Source organism: Chaetodon auriga, chromosome 8 (genome assembly GCF_051107435.1).
Source record: "Chaetodon auriga isolate fChaAug3 chromosome 8, fChaAug3.hap1, whole genome shotgun sequence".
Classification (NCBI taxonomy): Eukaryota; Metazoa; Chordata; class Actinopteri; order Chaetodontiformes; family Chaetodontidae; genus Chaetodon; species Chaetodon auriga.
Window position 1 is genome coordinate 24404643 of NC_135081.1, and position 16056 is coordinate 24420698.

General features: G+C 41.4%; 2 protein-coding genes across 4 annotated transcripts in view; both read right to left on the reverse strand.

Moving 5' to 3' along the window:
* Window positions 1–16056, reverse strand: part of LOC143324140 (cytochrome P450 4B1-like) — a 45936-nt gene that overhangs the window by 18388 nt on the left and 11492 nt on the right. Inside the window, exons 1-12 of one of the 3 annotated variants that reach the window (XM_076736362.1) lie at window positions 15645–15928; window positions 14846–14990; window positions 14447–14491; window positions 14217–14344; window positions 13921–14045; window positions 13646–13800; window positions 13426–13532; window positions 12108–12298; window positions 11877–12010; window positions 11370–11434; window positions 10952–11034; window positions 7828–8504 (exon numbers count right to left, since the gene is read on the reverse strand). In XM_076736362.1, the coding sequence (XP_076592477.1) occupies window positions 8327–8504; window positions 10952–11034; window positions 11370–11434; window positions 11877–12010; window positions 12108–12298; window positions 13426–13532; window positions 13646–13800; window positions 13921–14045; window positions 14217–14344; window positions 14447–14491; window positions 14846–14990; window positions 15645–15836 (1548 nt within the window). In that variant the 5' untranslated portion in view covers window positions 15837–15928 and the 3' untranslated portion in view covers window positions 7828–8326. Of the gene's footprint in view, window positions 1–7827; window positions 8505–10951; window positions 11035–11369; window positions 11435–11876; window positions 12011–12107; window positions 12299–13425; window positions 13533–13645; window positions 13801–13920; window positions 14046–14216; window positions 14345–14446; window positions 14492–14845; window positions 14991–15644; window positions 15938–16056 lie in introns of those variants that run through there. The other 2 variants (XM_076736363.1, XM_076736364.1) reach the window with 2 other exon arrangements.
* cyp4t8 (cytochrome P450, family 4, subfamily T, polypeptide 8) lies at window positions 674–6391 on the reverse strand. The gene is made up of 12 exons (XM_076736369.1): window positions 6162–6391; window positions 5362–5506; window positions 5019–5063; window positions 4791–4918; window positions 4499–4623; window positions 4224–4378; window positions 4004–4110; window positions 3062–3252; window positions 2831–2964; window positions 2323–2387; window positions 1905–1987; window positions 674–1230 (listed from the first exon to the last, which is right to left on the reverse strand). Exons 1-12 carry the CDS (start codon window positions 6351–6353, stop codon window positions 1053–1055), a joined length of 1548 nt encoding a protein of 515 aa, XP_076592484.1. The 5' UTR covers window positions 6354–6391; the 3' UTR covers window positions 674–1052.

The window sequence follows — 16056 nt, forward strand, 5'->3', positions numbered from 1 at the left end:
AAGCTGTTGACTCTCAGGTTACCAGCAGATTCATCTGGGACTGTGACCTGAAAGAGGTGCAATCATTTACCTTTCAGTTCTTTTTTTATTTGTTGCATTATCCATCTTCATCGCAAAAAGGCGCCACACAATTTCCCTGAGTCAGAGTGACAGGCCTGTTGCACACAACTTTGACCTTTCCAAAATCTGCATGTGGCATCCCACGAAAGTGGTGCCGTAAGCTTTGAGTTAATCATTTGGATTTGTCTGCAGATAAAAACCATTTGCACTGTCCAAACATTATGTTGCTCAGTGTGTATTGAACAGTCCTGCAACTGTTCGGAGATAAACCTTGACCTGGATGCCTCTTTCCTGGTTATAAATGAGTTCATGCGGCATAGGTAAATCACTTTCAGGACTGTTCAAATGTGACTTTTCACCCAGTGGCAGTAAACTCTGTTAAGTTTTAAGCTCTGTTTATGGAGTAAAAAATGCAGAGACAATGTTATGGGCTCTGTGAACATGCTCAGAGCTGAGAACTGCTCCATGTATTGGATATTGCATTTACAACTGAAGACAGGAAAATGTTGTTTTTCAAACATTTATTTAAAACTGATTTATTACACGTCCTGCCGCAATATTCTGCAGGTCCTCTTCCATTTTCATTATAAAGTGCAAGCATGTCTCATTAAAATCTCTCCAGTGTGAGAAAATGACCAGTTTTTCAGCAAGTAATCAGTCATTGAAAATAGTTGTGAAAGAAAAACTGCACAGTTTGTCATTTGATCATTGTGATTCATTGTCAATGTATAGGCTTAAAAGCAGACTTAAAGGTCCTGTGTGTAGATTTAGTGGCATCCAGCAGTGATGTTACAGGCTGCAGCAAACTCAAAAGGCTTCAGGATGTTATCCACTAATGAAAGCATCATTTTGAATTTTTCAATTTCTGCCAATGGATCACGCTAAATCCTACTCACTGAACCATTAAAACTTAAAATATTACAAATGAAGAGACTTCAGATCTTCAATAATGTGTCTTCCAGGTCGACTGCATTTCCTGCAGGGATTTCTCTTTATGCTTGTGGATCAACAGATTTGATCTTGATGTGGATGCCATTGATTGAGCGAAGCACCAGCTGACTAATTATCTTGGGTTTCTGAGTGGTGTCTTCTATCAGCTCGTATTTCTTCAGTGTCAGGGCTGTCGCCACTTTCAGCTCATTCATGGCAAAGTTCTGACCAATGCAGTTTCTGGGGGGAGGAAAACATAAAAACATGCTTTTAAGCAATAACAGGACAGTAACATGTGATCAGTAAGAGAATTCTCATTTGTCAATGTGGACTGACATTATATTAGAACAGATATGGCAACAGCCCAGCAGCAAATGTCAGGATGATGAAGCACATGATTAACGAGATATAACCTTCACCAAATTAGTTCTTACTACTACTTTACTTTTAAACTGAGAAAACATTAAGTCTTGTCATTAGTGCATGAATGAACAAAAGAATTTTTGATTTTCCTCTTTCCAAGCAGATTTTGATTTACAGAATGTCTCGGGGCAAAGTATAAACCATCCATGGTCAGGGACAAATTATGTTGAATGGACCAACAGTTGCTGATTTACCATATTTGGAAGCTCAACTAAATATTAAGGGTGGTTCTATTTGTAGACTCCAGTCTATAATTAATTTCACTGACTTCATTGAATAATCCACATTACTCAAGCAGGATGGCGTAATCAGAGGACTAAAAAAGAATCTCCTCTAAACCCTAATATAAAGCAGTTATTGGGTTGGTGGAAAGGAGGCTGGAGGTCCTTTAAAAATCAACATATTGCAGACTTTTGTCAGATAAATGAATAGACATTGAGAAGCTGTCAGGTGAGAACCTCCCTCCCCAGTGCCATCAGGTGGAGACAAACCTTGGCCCAGCAGAGAAAGGCACAAATGCATGAGGTGACCTCTTGGAAGCATTCTCTGGTAGGAAACGCAATGGGTCAAAGACCTGTGTTGAAACAAGAAAGAACAGATGCCAGTGTGGCGTTTATCATCTGGGTGCTGGCCAGCTAACCTCTCAAGGTTTAATCATTAATTAATGAATTATTCACCAATTTCATGACTCAGTCACCTTTCACACACATTTCACTTGTATGTAAAGTGTGCTGGGTCAGCACAGCAGAGAGGGATCATACGTTTATATACTTTATACTCATACTCATACTATATATACTTTTATGTACTGTTATCACTGATTATAGGAATAATGTGCACCATGTCGTGAGTTGGCAAAGGTGAGCTTTCACTTCTCACAGATTTGCTCAGAATTACATCTGGACTTACATCAGGGTTTTCCCAGACAGCTGCATTCCTGTGAATCCCATACACATTTGTTGCGATGAGACTACCTACAAATAAGAAGAAAAAAGTGTGTTTTAGTTTGGGATTGTTCAGAGACAGGACACATACAAGGTGTATGGATACAAACTGAATATGTTTTAGTGTGAGACACATAAAGCTGCCACTACCACTTACAACATTAATGAGCAACAAGTCAGTGGTTCAGGCATTGACTGTTGGCCAATGTTTCACTATGTGATCAAACATTGATCAAACTCACATAACTTTAGGAAAATGTCTATGAAATGATGAAACTTTAAAGCTGCTTACAGGGAAGAAATGTACGTTATATACTGTAAATACCTGTATATAGGCCAAAGGTCCATTATGAAAAAACAATTTCAGACAATATTTAAGTGATCTTGTGCCAGTGAGGTAAACATTATTATTACACTATGCAACACAATGCTGTCTTATCTACATGACCTTCCTGAAAACACTGACAACAAACCTGCTGGCAGAGTCCTTCCGTCAAAAAAAGTAATGGGTTTGGTGATAATTCTGGATATTCTTGGTACAGGAGGGTAAAGACGGAGGGATTCCTTTATGCACATTGTAGTGTATGGAAGTTTACTGAGGTCCTCCCTTAAAATAACACAGATATACGTTGTTAGTTGTGGATACTCTTAAACAACACAATGATGGCATTGCATATGGCAATATTTTCAACTCGTAAGCCTACCACTCCATGGTGTCCTTGCCCTCCAGGACTTGCATGATCTCATCCCTGCAAATCTTTTGGTGTTCTGGGTAGCAGGCCAGAGAGTAGAGGATGAAAGAGAGGCCACTGGCGGTGGTGTCATGGCCCTCAAACATGAAGGTGTCCACTTCTGCTCGTAGATCTTCATCTGACAGACCCTGCTGCTTCTCATCCTGAAGGAAGAATTACAGACAAAAATATCAAAATACATGAGAATTAAACAACTATATGCTAAAGTGCCACAACTACATCGACTAGAGATAGTCACTATTTATTTGCAAAGAACCTTTTAAAATAAGCACGGAACAATGAAACCAGAACAATGATGCATAAACTATAAAATAAAGATAATGGCAGTCAGGTTGGTACGAAGTCAGAGAGACAAGACAAACATGTTTGTCTGCTCCTTCACCAGGTCAAAAGTAGAGTTGGCAGATACAGGAGAACTGGGTCTTTTCAAACAAAGAGCAAACAGGAAAAATCTGGAAACCAGGTACTCGACAAGCCAAAACCACAGCGTGTGTTTTGACAGAGGACATTTTTTAACATAACACAGAATTACAGAGGTGTTATTGGGTATCTTAGTTTGTCTGAGAATATTTACTGAACAGTAGTTGATGGAAATTAGTCATTTTCAAAAATGGTCCCAAGTTGGACACATGCCTGTGATCAGCCTGCTGAAAGGGGTGGAATGATTTTATGTTGTGGTGTGAAAGGTTATTTCTTGAGCTAATTTTTGCCCTGCTACACTGACTTTGTTTCATCAACCTTTGTAAAACTATCTTGTCTTTTTTATCCGGTAAGAAAACACTGGACAGGCTCGTGTGCCAGAGAAACAGTTGAGGTGAGTCAGGTGTCAGTGTGTTGTTTTCAACAAGAATTTTCTGAAAGTCAGTAGATTGGAGCAGATATCACTGAACATACTTTGGCAAAGAGAAGGATGTCCAGAAAGTCCAAGTTTCTCTTGGCCTGTATGCGGTCCAGCTCCTTCTCTTCCTTCAGAGCTTCTTTCCTCTTTCTTATGACTTCCTCTTCAAAAGACAAGATAATGGAGGAGTATTTGCAAATTGATAAAATCCAGTATGATTGCTATTTGTCAACTGTTTCAGATTGTTGTTAATCAAATTATGTGTTTAGGTCTTACCTGTATGACCGTGAGCGATCCTGCATGCTTTTCTGTATCTGAAGCCATGTGGGCTGAGGTAGAAAATGAAGTCGCTGTGGTATGGAAATATCCTGAATCGCAGGTTAATCAGATCACTGAGTTCATACACTGCTTTGATGTATGCATTTGTTCCACTGAAATGAGAACGTAGGCAAACTTTAAAAGCCACATTTCCTCCACTCATGATTCAGACAGCTGAAGCAGTAAAAAACTTGTAGAACTGAAATGGCAGGAAAAGGTTTGCATGGACTCACCCCTCGGTCTGACAGTTGCTGTTGTAGCTGAAGCCACATTTCAAAATGCTGTCCAGTGTCATCAGGCTGACATGCTCAAACAATTCAAAGGACTTGTTGGTATCTGCATAACGTTCCCATTTATCCTGGCAACAGTGAGAGAACAGATGTGACATCTCTGCAGGAGACGGAAAAAACTCCAACGCACTCACCAACTCTGACACAAAATGTCATGGAGACAGTCTAAGCCTATATTCTTTAACATTACTTCACCATTATGGTCTTTCTGTGGTATGAATTGTCATCCACATACCAACATAGTTTTAGCAGAATCTGACATCAGTTTTGTGTATGGTTTCAGAACATCATAATGGAAACCTGGGGTCAAGAGCCTTCTGTGACGAAACCACTTCTGGCCCTTTGACACCAGTAAGCCATCCCCTGAAGACAGAAATGGAGAGTTTGTGTGTGAGTAAAGCAGCTAAACGAACAACTCTGCAATATGCCAAAATATGCTGCAGGAGACAGACGGTAGTCTTACCAATCCAGGACTCAAGGAACCAATATGCCAGATTATCCTTTGGCTCTGTGAGGGAGCAAACAAATAAAAATGTTGTTACATTGACCTTAAACTGCAATAGTGTAGTCAATGTGCTCATAAACCCATAAAAAAGATTGCTGAATAGGTAGGTAGATACTGTTTTTATTCCTAGGGGGTAAATTCTTATTCAATTCAAATATCAAAAACACACAAATACTAACATAGATGTTAAAAGTAAAAGTAAAAAAGTATGTCCTAAAACATAAGACGCTATAAAAAGCTCTGAATTGACCATTATAATAGTGTATCACTTCAGGAAAGACAAAAATAGTTGCTCACACACCTGCTGTTGCCAGTATGGTTTTCACATAATCTGGATGGTGAATGCTGAGCAAAGAAACAAAGGGACCAAACCATACTGGGTAAGCATAAGGGTAGTCCTGTCCCCATTTCACCAACAAGTCCAAGTCTGTCCCATCTTGTTTAAACTGAAAGTAAAAATAAAAACACAGGAAGTTTGACAAAAACCTCTCAATCATGTGGCCTGCATGCTTTGCAACTCCTTTCACTTTGAGTGACTCACTGGCCATGACTGTGCCTTTGCCTGAACTGTGATGTTTGCCAACTGCCTGCCTCTAATGAGCAGCAATCCAAAAAATATTTAGACCCTCTTGAGTAACAGTGTCACAATCTAAACATGCTCAATTACATCTTAAAGTCTTGTATTCAAAATATTTCCTGAGTAAAGGTTAGTATTATTTGCATTATCACAAGTAAAAGAACTAATTATGTAGAGTGGCTCTTCAAAAAGGAGGACAGCATCTAAATACACGTTATAATCTGACAACCCATAATCTGTCCCTGTTACTGGCCTATGAAAACTATAAAGCATTGATAAATTGTTTTAGAAGCCGTATTACAACTTGCACATCCTTTATAAAGTATGCACTAAGTATGCTCGTATAAATGGAAATATATATATTATATAATACACTGTAAAGTACAGGCACCTCAAAATTGTATTACAATAGCTCGTGACATTGTACCACTGCTACTGTGCTGATACATTTCTTCCTAACATCAGTTGAAGTGCATCGTGCAGGCTAACGAAGTTGCTGCTGTGTTACTGAGCCACTGAATTACCTCCTTTGTATGTCCAAAAAGCCAGTGGCTGGGTGGTCCTGGGAAAACGTCATAGTTTCGAAACGCGTCCCTTCTTTTGCCGAGCAAGACAATTAACTTATAGACGACAGCAGCGAGACAAAGCAGCGCAAACAAGTGATGCACACGAGGCCAGCCCGACTGCAGTTTCACGAAATCCTCAGTTAACCCCATTGAGAAGGTGCCTGGTTCTCGTTAGAGGACAAACTCTGCAGGCAGATGGCTGATGATGACAGGTGAAGCACAATTTAACTATCAGCTGGGTGCGCTTTACGTAAGGCGGAGGTGGGTGGAGAATCTGCTTGGTCCTGTCAATCAATGACAATGTGCGTCTTGTCTCGAGGTGGTAGATAAGATAGATAAGATAAGTATTTTTTTAATTAAATTATAACCAAGGTGCCAGGGTGTGAAATTAAGGTCAAGACATCCATGTGAACCACAATTTAGGAGGAATAGCAATCATGATAATAAACTTTATCTGTGCTGCACCATTTGTGCATAAAATGTAACACACAGTGAGGAACATAAAAGCAAATAATGATAACATTGATGATAAAACAATAAAAACAAGGAAAATTAAATTGAGTTTAAAATTGACCGCAGGTGAAGAAACAATTATCAAGTGAAACAGGAGAAAGTGATGATAAAAACAGAAAACAAGGTTTATTTTAGCAGACAAATCACCTTCCATTGTTGCTGGAATGTCAAGTTGTGATATTGTGTCAACATGACAGAGGTGACTCAAACTATTTCAGATGGATTTACAAGAAAAATGAACATAGTCAGACAATCCAGATATTTTTGACTTTTGAAGCCAGTAACATGACAGGAACTCAGTACTAGGACCACAATCACACTTACATATATATCAAAAAGGCAGATGCTGGGAAATACACCTTCTGGACAAATGGATGTGATGGACGTAGGTAGAAACTTGCTATCAACCTGTCACCCTCATCCCCACCCCTGTCACAGCCCCCTATCTATCAGAGACCCACAACGAGCCACGCAAAAAGAAGTATGCCAAAGAAGCTTGGCTGGGCAAGAAACCCACCCCTCCACGATTCATCTTATCAGTTTCTTAAAGCTGTTGACTCTCAGGTTACCAGCAGATTCATCTGGGACTGTGACCTGAAAGAGGTGCAATCATTTACCTCTCAGTTCTTTTTTTATTTGTTGCGTTATCCATCTTCATCGCAAAAAGGCGCCACACAATTTCCCTGAGTCAGAGTGACAGGCCTGTTGCACACAACTTTGACCTTTCCAAAATCTGCATGTGGCATCCCACGAAAGTGGTGCCGTAAGCTTTGAGTTAATCATTTGGATTTGTCTGCAGATAAAAACCATTTGCACTGTCCAAACATTATGTTGCTCAGTGTGTATTGAACAGTCCTGCGACTGTTCGGAGATAAACCTTGACCTGGATGCCTCTTTCCTGGTTATAAATGAGTTCATGCGGCATAGGTAAATCACTTTCAGGACTGTTCAAATGTGACTTTTCACCCAGTGGCAGTAAACTCTGTTAAGTTTTAAGCTCTGTTTATGGAGTAAAAAATGCAGAGACAATGTTATGGGCTCTGTGAACATGCTCAGAGCTGAGAACTGCTCCATGTATTGGATATTGCATTTACGACTGAAGACAGGAAAATGTTGTTTTTCAAACATTTATTTAAAACTGATTTATTACACATGTCCTGCCACAATATTCTGCAGGTCCTCTTCCATTTTCATTATAAAGTGCAAGCATGTCTCATTAAAATCTCTCCAGTGTGAGAAAACGATCAGAAACTACAAGTTTTTCAGCAAGTAATCAGTCATTGAAAATAGTTGCAAAAGAAAAACTGCACAGTTTGTCATTTGATCACTGTGATTCATTGTCAATGTATAGGCTTAAAAGCAGACTTAAAGGTCCTGTGTGTAGATTTAGTGGCATCCAGCAGTGACGTTACAGGCTGCAGCAAACTCAAAAGGCTTCAGGATGTTATCCACTAATGAAAGCATCATTTTGAATATTCAATTTCTGCCAATGGATCACGCTAAATCCTACTCATTGAACCATTAAAACTTAAAATATTCCAAATGAAGAGACTTCAGATCTTCAATAATGTGTCTTCCAGGTCGACTGCATTTCTTGCAGGGATTTCTCTTTATGCTTGTGGATCAACAGATTTGATCTTGATGTGGATGCCATTGATTGAGCGAAGCACGACCCGACTAATTATCTTGGGTTTCTGAGTGGTGTCTTCAATCAGCTCGTATTTCTTCAGTGTCAGGGCTGTCGCCACTTTCAGCTCATTCATGGCAAAGTTCTGACCAATGCAGTTTCTGGGGGGAGGAAAACATAAAAAAAATGCTTTTAAGCAATAACAGAACAGTAACATGTAATCAGTAACAGAATTCTCATTTGTCAATGTGGACTGACATTATATTAGAACAGATATGGCAACAGCCCAGCAGTAAACGTCAGTATGATGAAGCACATGATTAATGAGCTATAACCTTCACCAAATGAGTTCTTACTACTTATTTACTATTAAACTGAATCAGGAGAGAGAAATGACTTTTGTCCATCTCATTAAGTCTGCTGGTTCTGGCCCATCGGCTCCTCATGCGGGCAGGAGGCTGAAGAGGCAGTGGGTGGGATGGGTGGAGTTACCCAAAATGCTGAGTGCTTTGCGGGTCCAGACGTGTGTTATAAATGTCCTGGAGGGAGGGGAGGGGGGCACTGATGATCCTCTCAGCTGCTCTTACTATGCGCTGCAGGGTCTTCCGGCAGGATACAGTGAAGGCGCCGTACCACACAGTGATGCAGCTGGTCAGGATGCTCTCGGTGGTTCCAGGAGAGGTCCTCAGTGAGGTGTACACCTAGGAACTTGGTGCTGAACTTAAGTCTAAGAACAGCATCCTCACGTATGAGTCTTTATTATCCAGGTGGGTGAGAGCTGAGTGGAGGGCGGTGGAGATTGCATCATCAGTGGAGCCTTTGGCCTGATATGCAAATTGGTAGCGATCCAGGGATTGTGGGAGGACAGATTTGATGTGGTGCATGACTAACCACTTGAAGCACTTCATGATGATGGGGGTCAGTGCGACAGGGCGGTAGTCGTTGAAGCAGGATGGAAACGTCTTCTTTGTTACTCTTGAAACAGGTGGGGACAGCAGGTTGGCTCAGGGAGGTGTTGAAGATGTCTGTGAAGACATCTGTGAACTCCTCTGCACAGTCCTTAAGCACACGACCAGGAATGTTTTCAGGACCTGCAGCGGGCGGGTTATCCTGCTGCTCTACTGCCTCTTTGCTAGTCTGATGCCATGGGACAAGTTGGCTCTTGCTGATCTCAGACCATCTTCATCACCTGCTCTGAAAGCAGCGTTCTGAGCTCTCAGTAGCCTGTGGACTTCCCCCATAAGCCATGGTTTCTAGTTGGCCTGTACTGTGACGGTCTTGGTGTCAGTGACATCATCGATGCATTTGCTGATGTAGGCAGTAACAGTGTCTGAATACTCCTGGATGTTGATCTGGTGGTTGTAGGTGGCTGCCTGCTTAAACATGTCCCAGTCTGTGGTGTTAAAGCAGTCCTGAAGTGCTGAAGAGGCACCCTCTGGCCACACCCATACCTGCTTCTGGACCGGTCTGCTGACTTTGACCTTCGGCCTGTATGCTGGCATTAGCATCACAGTGATGTGGTCTCAAGCACCGAGATGGGGGAGGGGTAAGGCCTTGTATGCTCCTCTCAGTGTTGTGTAAACCAGGTCCAGTGTGTTGTTTCCCCGTGTTGGAAAGTCAATGTGTTGGTACAACTGAGGAAACACTATTGAGATTTGCATGGTTGACATCTCCAGCCACGATGAGAAGTCCCTCTGGATGGGCTGTCTGCTGGTCACTGATGGCGCCATACAGTTCCCTCAGTGCCTTGTCTCTATCATTGTTGCTGCAGCAGGGAAGGGATGTGGACTGCAACTAGCAAGATGGCAGAAAACTCCCTCGGTAGATAGAAAGGCCGGCACTTGACGATCATAAACTCCATGAGGGGTGAACAGTGTCTACAAATCACCACAGCGTCTTGACACCAAGCATCCCTGCTGTAAACACAGACCCCGCCGCCGTGGGTCTTACCTCCTTCAATGAGGGCTCTGTCTGCTCGGTAGCATGTTAGCCGGTCGAGCTGGAATGGCGGAGTCCGGTATGCTGTTGTTGAACCATGTTTCCGTAAAAACAAAAACACAGCACTCTCTCACGGTCTGCTGGGTCGATCTCAGAAGGTGTATATAGTCCAGTTTGTTGTCCAAGGAGCATACATTGGCGAGTACGATAGATGGTATAGCCAGCTTGTGTGGATTCGCCGCTACCCTGGCCCGGATACCACTGCTGCTTTCCCCGCTTCTGCCTCCTCTTGCACTGCCTGCGGCACTTCCTCTGCGGTGCACTGCAGTAGTGGGGGTCGATGTCGAAGCGGGCCGCTGGAGTAGGCCGAGGTCGAGTAACTCCTTAGCGTGTGCCAGGTTCAACTTGCAGAATTGTTGTGTTGCCGATGTCAAAAAGAGTCCCACGGCTGTATGTGCGCATTGGGACAGACAAACTCGACGAAACCGTAAAATCACACACTGACAAAGACAAACATGTAAACACCACATTATCGGGACAGAGAGGAGCCGCTGCATCTGCACGCACCACCATCTTCAAGTATCGCAGACTTTTGTCAGATAAATGAATAGACATTGAGAAGCTGTCAGGTGAGAACCTCCCTCCCCAGTGCTATCAGGTGGAGACAAACCTTGGCCCAGCAGAGAAAGGCACAAATGCATGAGGTGACCTCTTGGAAGCATTCTCTGGTAGGAAACGCAATGGGTCAAAGACCTGTGTTGAAACAAGAAAGAACAGATGCCAGTGTGGCGTTTATCATCTGGGTGTTGGCCAGCTAACCTCTCAAGGTTTAATCATTAATTAATCAATTATGCACCAATTTCATGACTCAGTCACCTTTCACACACATTTCACTTGTATGTAAAGTGTGCTGGGTCAGCACAGCAGAGAGGGATCATACGTTTATATACTTTATACTCATACTCATACTATATATACTTTTATGTACTGTTATCACTGATTATATGAATAATGTGCACCATGTCGTGAGTTGGCAAAGGTGAGCTTTCACTTCTCACAGATTTGCTCAGAATTACATCTGGACTTACATCAGGGTTTTCCCAGACAGCTGCATTCCTGTGAATCCCATACACACTTGTTCCGATGAGACTACCTACAAATAAGAAGAAAAAAGTGTGTTTTAGTTTGGGATTGTTCAGAGACAGGACACATACAAGGTGTATGGATACAAACTGAATATGTTTTAGTGTGAGACACATAAAGCTGCCACTACCACTTACAACATTAATGAGCAACAAGTCAGTGGTTCAGACATTGACTGTTGGCCAATGTTTCACTATGTGATCAAACATTGATCAAACTCACATAACTTTAGGAAAATGTGAATGAAATGATGAAACTTTAAAGCTGCTTACAGGGAAGAAATGTATGTTATATACTGTAAATACCTGTATATAGGCCAAAGGTCCATTATGAAAAACAATTTCAGACAATATTTAAGTGATCTTGTGCCAGTGAGGTAAACATTATTATTACACTATGCAACACAATGCTGTCTTATCTACATGACCTTCCTGAAAACACTGACAACAAACCTGCTGGCAGAGTCCTTCCGTCAAAAAAAGTAATGGGTTTGGTGATAATTCTGGATATTCTTGGTACAGGAGGGTAAAGACGGAGGGATTCCTTTATGCACATTGTAGTGTATGGAAGTTTACTGAGGTCCTCCCTTAAAATAACACAGATATACATTGTTAGTTGTGGATACTCTTAAACAACACAATGATGGCATTGCATATGTCAATATTTTCAACTCGTAAGCCTACCACTCCACCGTGTCCTTGCCCTCCAGGACTTGCATGATCTCATCCCTGCAAATCTTCTGATGTTCTGGGTGGCAGGCCAGAGAGTAGAGGATGAAAGAGAGGCCACTGGCGGTGGTGTCATGGCCCTCAAACATGAAGGTGTCCACTTCTGCTCGTAGATCTTCATCTGACAGACCCTGCTGATTCTCATCCTGAAGGAAGAATTACAGACAAAAATATCAAAATAAATGAGAATTAAACAACTATATGCTAAAGTACCACAACTACATCGACTAGAGATAGTCACTATTTATTTGAAAGGAACTTTTCAAAATAAGTACGGAACAATGAAACCAGAACAATGATGCATAAAATATACAATAAAGATGATGGCAGTCAGGTTGGTACGAAGTCAGAGAGACAAGACAAACATGATTGTCTGCTCCTTCACCAGGTCAAAGTAGAGTTGGCAGAGACAGGAGAACTGGGTCTTTTCAAACAAAGAGCAAACAGGGAAAATCTGGAAACCAGGCACTCGACAAGCCAAAGCCACAGTGAGTGTTTTGACAGAGGACATTTTTTAACATACCACAGAATTACAGAGGTGTTGCTGGGTATTTTATTGTGTCTCACTGAGAATATTTACTGAACAGTAGTTGATGGAAATTAGTCATTTTCAGAAATGGTCCCAAGTTGGACACATGCCTGTGATCAGCCTGCTGAAAGGGGTGGAATGATTTTATGTTGTGGTGTGAAAGGTTATTTCTTGAGCTAATTTCTGCCCTGCTACACTGACTTTGTTTATTCAACATTTGATAAAACTATCTTATCTTTTTTATCTGGTAAGAAAACACTGGACAGGCTCGTATGCCAGAGAAACAGCTGAGGTGAGTCAGGTGTTGGCAGCTCAGGGATGTTTACAGCAAGCAGCATTATTCTATATTGCCTTAATCAGCCCCGGCACAAGGAATCTGAGTCTTCAGGCCGCTGCTCAAGACTGCCTCGAAAGAGGACAAAAAGCCTGAGCATAGTCTTTGTATCAGTGATCATTGATATGCTGAACATGGGACAGCTTAAGCACATTAACAGCAGCCTTCTTTGTCTCATTTTACACTGGGATTTTCCACCTCTGTATGCGATTTGCACCTTATGCCAAATCTGTAATATAATATAAAGTTTCATGCATGACGTGTGTTTTAATGTTGATCTGCATCATGTTTCATTTTTAATGATCATACATTTCTGTGTGGTTATCCCTGCTGTCTTATTTGTCAGTGTGTTATTTTCAACCAGAATTTTCTGAAAGTCAGTAGATTGGAGCAGATATCACTGAACATACTTTTGCAAAGAGAAGGATGTCCAGAAAGTCCAAGTTTCTCTTGGCCTGTATGCGGTCCAGCTCCTTCTCTTCCTTTAGAGCTTCTTTCCTCTTTCTTATGACTTCCTCTTCAAAAGACAAGATAATGGATGAGTATTTGCAAATTGATAAAATCCAGTATGATTGCTATTTGTCAACTGTTTCAGATTGTTGTTAATCAAATTATGTGTTCAGATCTTACCTGTATGACCGTGTGCGATCCTGCATGCTTTTCTGTATCTGAAGCCATGTGGGCTGAGGTAGAAAATGAAGTCGTTGTGGTATGGAAATGTCCTGAGCCGCACGTTAATCAGATTACTGAGCTCATACACTGCTTTGATGTATGCATTTGTTCCACTGAAATGAGAACGTAGGCAAACTTTAAAAACCACATTTCCTCCACTCATGATTCAGACAGCTGAAGCAGTAAAGAACTTGTAGAACTGAAATGGCAGGAAAAGGTTTGCATGGACTCACCCCTCGGTCTGACAGTTGCTGTTGTAGCTGAAGCCACATTTCAAAATGCTGTCCAGTGCCATCAGGCTGACATGCTCAAACAATTCAAAGGACTTGTTGGTATCTGCATAACGTTCCCATTTATCCTGGCAACAGTGAGAGAACAGATGTGACATCTCTGCAGGAGACGGAAAAAACTCCAACGCACTCACCAACTCTGACACAAAATGTCATGGAGACAGTCTAAGCCTATATTCTTTAACACTGATTCACCATTATGGTCTTTCTGTACTTAGTATGAATTGTCATCCACATACCAACATAGTTTTAGCAGAATCTGACATCAGTTTTGTGTATGGTTTCAGAACATCATAATGGAAACCTGGCGTCAAGAGCCTTCTGTGACGAAACCACTTCTGGCCCTTTGACACCAGTAAGCCATCCCCTGAAGACAGAAATGGAGAGTTTGTGTGTGAGTAAAGCAGCTAAACAAACAACTCTGCAATATGCCAAAATATGCTGCAGGAGACGGACAAGGTAGTCTTACCAATCCAGGACTCAAGGAACCAATATGACAGATTGTCTTTTGGCTCTGTGAGGGAGCAAACAAATAAAAATGTTGTTACATTGACCTTAAACTGCAACAATGTCGTCAATGTCCCCATAAACCCATGAGAAAGATTGCTAAATAGGTCGGTAGATACTGTTTTTATTCCAAGGGGGTAAATTCTTATGTCACAGCAACAGTACACCAATGGACTACAGGGTCCAAAGAATAGTGCATAAAACAAATATCAAATACCAAAAACACACAAATACTCATGTAGGTGTTCAAAGTAAAAAAAGTATGTCCTTTAAACATAAGAGGATATAAAAAGCACTGAATTGACTGCAATGTTATAATACTGTTTCACTTCAGGAACGACAAAAATAGTTGCTCACACACCTGCCGTTGCCAGTATGGTTTTCACATAATCTGGATGGTGAATGGTGAGGGAAGAAACAAAGGGACCAATCCATAGTGGGTAAGCATAAGGGTACTCCTGTCCCCATTTCACCAACAAGTGCAAGTCGGTCTCATCTTGTTTAAACTGAAAATAAAAATAAAAACACAGGAAGTTTGACAAAAACCTCTCAATCATGTGGCCTGCATGCTTTGCAACTCCTTTTACTCTGAAAGACTCACTGGGCATGACTGTGCCTTTGCCTGAACTGTGATGTTTGCCAACTGCCTGCCTCTAATGAGCAGCAATCAAAAAAGTGTTGAGACCCTCATGAGAACAGTGTCACAATCTAAAAACACTCAATTCCAACTTAAAGTCTTGCATTTCAAAATATTACCTCAGTGAAGGTTCGTATTATTTGCATTATCACAAGTAAAAGAACTAATTATGTAGAGTGGCTCTTTATAAAGAAGGACAGCAGCTAAATACACGCTATAATCTGACAACCCATAATCTGTCCCTGTTACTGGCCTATGAAAACTATAATGCATTGATAAATTGTTTTAAAAGTTTATTACAACTTGCAAATCCTTTATAAAGTATGCACTAAGTATGCTCGTATAAATGGAAATATATAGATTATATAATACACTGTAAAGTACAGGAACCTCAAAATTGTATTACAATAGCTCGTGACATTGTACCACTGCTACAGTGCTGATACATTTCTTCCTAACATCAGGTGAAGTACATCGTACAGGCTAACGAAGTTGCCGCTGTGTTACTGAGCCATTGAATTACCTCCTTTGTATGTCCAAAAAGCCAGTGGCTGGGTGGTCCTGGGAAAACGTCATAGTTTCGAAACGCGTCCCTTCTTTTGCCGAGCAAGACAATTAACTTATAGACGACAGCAGCGAGACAAAGCAGCGCAAACAAGTGATGCACACGAGGCCAGCCCGACTGCAGTTTCACGAAATCCTCAGTTAACCCCATTGAGACGGTGCCTGGTTTTCGCTGGAGGACAAACTCTGCAGGCAGATGGCTGATGATGACCAGTGAAGCGCAATTTAAACTCTCAGCTGGGTGGGTATTACGTAAGGCGGAGGTGGGTGGAGACTCTGCTTGGTCCTGTCAATCAAATGACAATGTGCGTCCGGCAGCAAGGCGGTAGATAAGATAGATAAGTTTTTTTTTTTTTTTTTTTTTTTTAATT

Excerpts from the sequence above, each read along its gene's own strand:
- cyp4t8 (XM_076736369.1), bottom strand. The coding sequence starts at position 6,353 with ATGGGGTTAACTGAGGATTTCGTGAAACTGCAGTCGGGCTGGCCTCGT. Across the intron at positions 4,379-4,498 it reads AGCAACTGTCAGACCGAGGG|TGGAACAAATGCATACATCA; the intron begins GTGAGTCCATGC and ends TTCTCATTTCAG. Across the intron at positions 4,111-4,223 it reads GATCGCTCACGGTCATACAG|AGGAAGTCATAAGAAAGAGG; the intron begins GTAAGACCTAAA and ends TGTCTTTTGAAG.